The following is a 4,777-nucleotide window of genomic DNA, read 5'->3' as shown; positions in this document are numbered from 1 at the left end:
GCGGCGTGCGCGCTCCGGGACTACCCTGCCATCCGGAGAGTGCTGCTGGTCGACCTGGACGTGCACCAGGTGTGCAGTGCTGCAGCAGACTGCAACGGCTCCCACCGCCCACCGCTGCGTGAATCCTCTCACTCGGGCGGCGGCACGCTGGCGCAGCGCACCGAAGCGACAGACTTGGCACGCTCCGAATGAACGAGTTCACTCACTCCCTCGCGGCAGCACACAGCGCGGCAGTCGGCCAGCACCCGCCTGCAGAGCTCGGGCACCCGTCGAGGCACCCGCCCGGACAACGTGCGTCTTCGGTCCTCCGCGGGAAGCCCCGCGCAGAGGGCAACAGCGTCTCTGTCCCACACACGCACAGACGCACACACACATGGCTCGGGCACGGGGCCCAAGGCCGGTGTGCACTCCGCCAGCACTCGTGTGCTCACACCACTCCACCCGCCCGGAGAAGGCAGGCAAGAGTAGACAAGGCAAACAAGAGCCCACCTCTAGCGGCCCCTTCCCACTGGGTCGGACTCGCGGCGTGCACCTGCAGGGGAACGGCAGCGCGCGCATCTTCGCCGCCGACGGGCGCGTCAAGACCTACTCTCAGCATTGCGAGGGCAGAGAGAGCCGAGAGAGAGCCGAGAGAGAGCCGAGGGACAGCCGAGGGATGGCCGAGGGATGGCCGAGGGACAGCAGCACTCGATCGCGCAAGAGGAGCCGGAGGGGAACGGACAGTCCGACCGCCCCAACCGTACCCGAGCCCCCTCTGAAAAGGGCAACCCTCGACCGCGCGGGAGGAGCTCGAGGCCACTACTCTGACCTCACCGGGCCTCATCATCTCACAGGCAACCTCTTCTCGGCACGCGAGGCGTCGGACCTCGACGTGGACGTGCCGGTGTGTGTGTGTGTGTGGGGGGGGGGGGGGTTCATGAACGGGGTGCGTTGAAGGTTAAGTGAAACGCCACTCAATTATAGGTGGGGGAGGGCGACGACGGCTATCTCGCGCTGTTGGGCGGGGACGAGCCGAGATCGCGCCGAGATCGCGCCGAGATCGCGCCGAGATCGCGCCGAGAAGCGCCGAGATCGCGCCGAGATACCTCGCGCTGCTGAGCGCGACCGCTTGGCCTGCCCGCCTCGACGCGGCGCGAGAGACGATTGGCTCAATGGGCCGAATCCATTCCAGCTAGCAGATCAGATCAGCGAGCGGATCAGTGAGCTTCATCAGCCCGTTCCGCAGGCGAGCACCTGCCAAGGTTCCTCGAGGCGACGCAGCCGGACCTGGCGCGCGAGGTCTAGCCGAGACGAGATCTAGCCGAGGTCTAGCCGAGGTCTAGCCGAGGTCTAGCCGAGGTCTAGCCGAGGTCTAGCCGAGGTCTAGCCGAGGTCTAGCCGAGGTCTAGCCGAGGCCTGGCCGAGGTCTGGCCGAAGTCTGGCCGAGGTCTGGCCGAGGTCTGGCCGAAGTCTGGCCGAGGTCTGGCCAAGGTCTGGCCGAGGTCTGGCCGAGGTCTGGCCGAGGTCTGGCCGAGGTCTGGCCGAGGTCTGGCCAGATCTAGCCGAGATCTAGCCGAGATCTCGACGCAGCCCGACCTGGCGCGCGAGAGATAGCGACACCACCTCCAGACCTCGACTGGGCCCTCCTAGACGCCTCCTCGAGCCCGCGCAAAGGCACGAGCCCCGTCTCGAGGCGACGGAATCACACGCGCCATGGCCCGCGGCACGCGTCGCATGCGCGGACAATTGGCGACGGACACAGCGCCGGGCCCCGTGGGTGTGTGGGTGTTTGGGGGGGGCGAGGGGGGGGAGGGGGGGGAGGACACCTGCCAGCTCTGTGGCGCCCCCACCGCCAAGCGCCGATTGCCAAGCGCCGATTGTTCGCAGGTCTTCTTTCAGGGCGGCGTCGACCCGCACCAGGCTGGTCCACTACCGCTCACTACTACTACCGCACACTACCGCTGCTACTCTTGCTCCTCCTCCTTCCGCCGCACACGCCCCCTCTCCCTCGCGCGCACTGCGCCTCCCGCTCGAACCGCCGTGCGGCGCCTGTATCCGCACTCCCTAGACCCTGTCCTGAACCTTCTCGGAACCTTCCGACAGGCGGACCGGATCGGCCGGCTCGAGCTCAGCACCGCGGGCCTCAAGAAGAGGAACGCACTCCACACACACACACACACACACACACACACACACGCGCGCGCGCGCACACACACACACACACACACACCGCTCCCCAACGCGCACTGGGCCTTGCACTGTTGTTGCTGTGGGCTCCTGTCGTCTAGACGCGGAGTCGCGAGGGTCGCGCCCCCGTTGCCCTACCACCTCGTGTGTGTGGAGAAGTTTACCGGACCCTTCCTTCCCTAGGAACGCACTCGTGTACCGGCTCGTCAGCGGGCTGCAGAGCGCGCCGCGGCTGGTGGTGACCTTGGGAGGAGGCTACCCCCGCAACCTCGAGCCGTCGTCGCCGCCCTTCCACCAGGTGGTGCAGAGCCACATGGACGTGTACCGCCAGTGCGCCGCGGCGCACGCGAGGCTGTGACCCACTTTGTGGCGCACACGTAGGGCCTCTCGTTGCACCTCATAAAAGTCATATTTTCTCATCTGTCCAAACCACCCAACGGACGGACCGCGGCGGAGTTGCGGCGGCGGAGACCACTTGAGGCAAACTGCGGGTAAATAAATATTTTTGAACGGATGAACGCGAGCTCGTGGGGTCCACGAAAGCACCGCTTGGCGGTGTCAGAACCGCCCTCTTTGACCCTGGGGGGCCGAATCTGCGCCCTCTGGGCCCCGGCGGCGGTCCCGGAGAGGGCCAGCACGCGGGCTCCGCCGACGCTCTCGCAACGCGGGTCGCGCCGCGCGCCTCCCGGACGAAGCGTGTTGGTGCGCGACGGCGATCCCCGCCTGCAGGGAGCGGAGCACACGCGTCGGATGGCGAGGGCAGCACAAATATTGCACTCACGTCCCAGTATGGCAGCAGCCGGACGGGTTGGGTGGCGTGAGGGCAGGGTGGTGAGGATGATTCCACAGATCTCGCTGGAAATGGCCGTGTCCTTCCCGGGGGAGGCAGGCGAGCACGCACCTCGCGTCCGAGCGCGAGTCGACGAGTGGTCGCCGAGAGATCGCCGAACCACTTTCGAGTGCGCGCGCACACAGCACAGCTGCGGGTTGTAACTCGACTGCCGATCGCGCGTGCGGGATGTAAACGCAGCTCGCTGGCGCCAGTGCACGGTGGCAGGGACTGGAGGCTCGGCCGAAGGGGAAGAGCAGTCCTCAATCGTCACGTGGAGGTCGCTGGGCTGGATCCATCGAACTGCCACACACCTGGAGCGGAGGCACATCAGGTCTTGCGGCACACTCTCCGACAGATGCATGCCTTTTGAGCAAGCCCACGCGCCTCCACCGTCGCGTAGTATGCCAGCGGCACGCCGGTACGCCGACGAGTCGTGCGCGCTCGGCAGTAATCGGCGTTGAGACTGCCTAGCGCGCACATCGAGAGCGCCGAGTTGTGTTGCCGCGAGGAATCCTGCTCAAAGATGGGGTCCGAGCGGCGCCTGATCGCATGGGATGGATCAGTGGGGCTATCACGTGGGTACTAGGCCTGCTCAGTCAGGAGTTGGCGAGTGTGTGGGAGATTCACGCCCGTCGCTCAACGTCTGTTGAAAAACTGTTCGCTGAGCAAGCTCACGGTCGAGCGGGCTTGACGCGCGCTTCAGGATAGCAAGAGGCGTGCCCACTCCCCTGAGGAGCGTGCGGGCACGCCTGGGAATCGACGTGGAGCGACCATGGACTGGGATGACAGCCGGCGAAGAAATGCGCCAAAACCATGGCGCCGAAAAGCGTCCGCCCTCGGCGTGCTGGACGCTTCACGGCGGAGGCTGTGAAGTCGCGGCATCGAGTTCAACCTGAGCGCACGCACGCACCGTGCTGGGGAGGAGTTGGCCTGCGAGCGGCGAGCGCTCCCGAGCGCGCGGCGCCCCGTTCTGGCCATCTTTCGCTTTACCACCACAAAATCGCCTCCATTTTGCGCGCCTCCGGTGGCAGGTCTAGCCGGGCCCGATTGATGAAACTTTTGATGGTTGCGCGCCGGATCTCGACTCCACCGTGCTACGGTGCGTCCCAAAGCAAAACTTGTGGCAGAGGGGCCAGATTGGCCGATTTATAACGACTGGACAGCGTCTGAAGGCTATTTTGCGGCGACACCGATACGCGGTTGAGGGCCCACGGTTGTGGCTAGTGGAGGGTGCTGTACAATCCGAGGGCGTTCCCGTGGCCTCACGGGCCCGGTCGACGATCGTGGCCAGAAAATTCAAAAAGTTTCATCCGTGGGGGCGAGATATTTAACTGTCTAGCTCGATTTTGACCCATAACTAGACAGAACGGCCCCAAATCGGCCCGGAACCGACCCGTGGGCCCGTCTGCCGCACCCAGCTCCGCCGGGAGGGGCGCGCGCCGTTCCCCGCGGGTCGGGCGGGCCACGCAGACACGGCGGGCGAGCTTCCCGTGCCCTGTGAGAGCCGTCACACCGCCTCAAACAGGTCCCAAAGTGGGGTTTGCCTCAAGTGGGAGACACAGCGAGAGGCCGGTTGGCGAGGCGCGTTCCTTCTCTCCTGCTCACGCGTCAACGGCGAGGCGCGCCCGCACAGAGACTTTTCACTTTACCGCGGTCCTCGCGGCTCTCGGTCTCGCGCCGGCCCGGCCGCGGGCCCGTCTCTCATCTCCGGGGTGAGCAAGTAGCGCATCACCTCGAGCGACGGCCGCTCCTGCAGCGGCCCCGGCGAGGGAAGCCGCT

At 66.2% G+C, this 4,777-nt stretch overlaps 1 protein-coding gene across 1 annotated transcript in view; it reads left to right on the top strand.

The window, feature by feature from the left end:
* Nucleotides 1-2,586, top strand: part of EMIHUDRAFT_460499 (hypothetical protein) — a gene marked incomplete at its 5' end in the record, with an annotated part of 3,490 nt that extends 904 nt beyond the window's left edge. Inside the window, 8 exons of the mRNA XM_005789942.1 lie at nt 1-69; nt 539-763; nt 834-883; nt 964-1,000; nt 1,226-1,269; nt 1,867-1,899; nt 2,083-2,132; nt 2,350-2,586. Of these exons, the coding sequence (XP_005789999.1) occupies nt 1-69; nt 539-763; nt 834-883; nt 964-1,000; nt 1,226-1,269; nt 1,867-1,899; nt 2,083-2,132; nt 2,350-2,524 (683 nt within the window). The remainder of the gene's footprint in view (nt 70-538; nt 764-833; nt 884-963; nt 1,001-1,225; nt 1,270-1,866; nt 1,900-2,082; nt 2,133-2,349) is intronic.
* Nucleotides 2,587-4,777: the final 2,191 nt, after the last annotated feature.

Source organism: Emiliania huxleyi (assembly GCF_000372725.1).
Source record: "Emiliania huxleyi CCMP1516 chromosome Unknown EMIHUscaffold_1239, whole genome shotgun sequence".
NCBI lineage: Eukaryota > Haptophyta > Isochrysidales > Noelaerhabdaceae > Emiliania > Emiliania huxleyi.
This window is presented reverse-complemented; position numbering and strand designations above follow the sequence as displayed.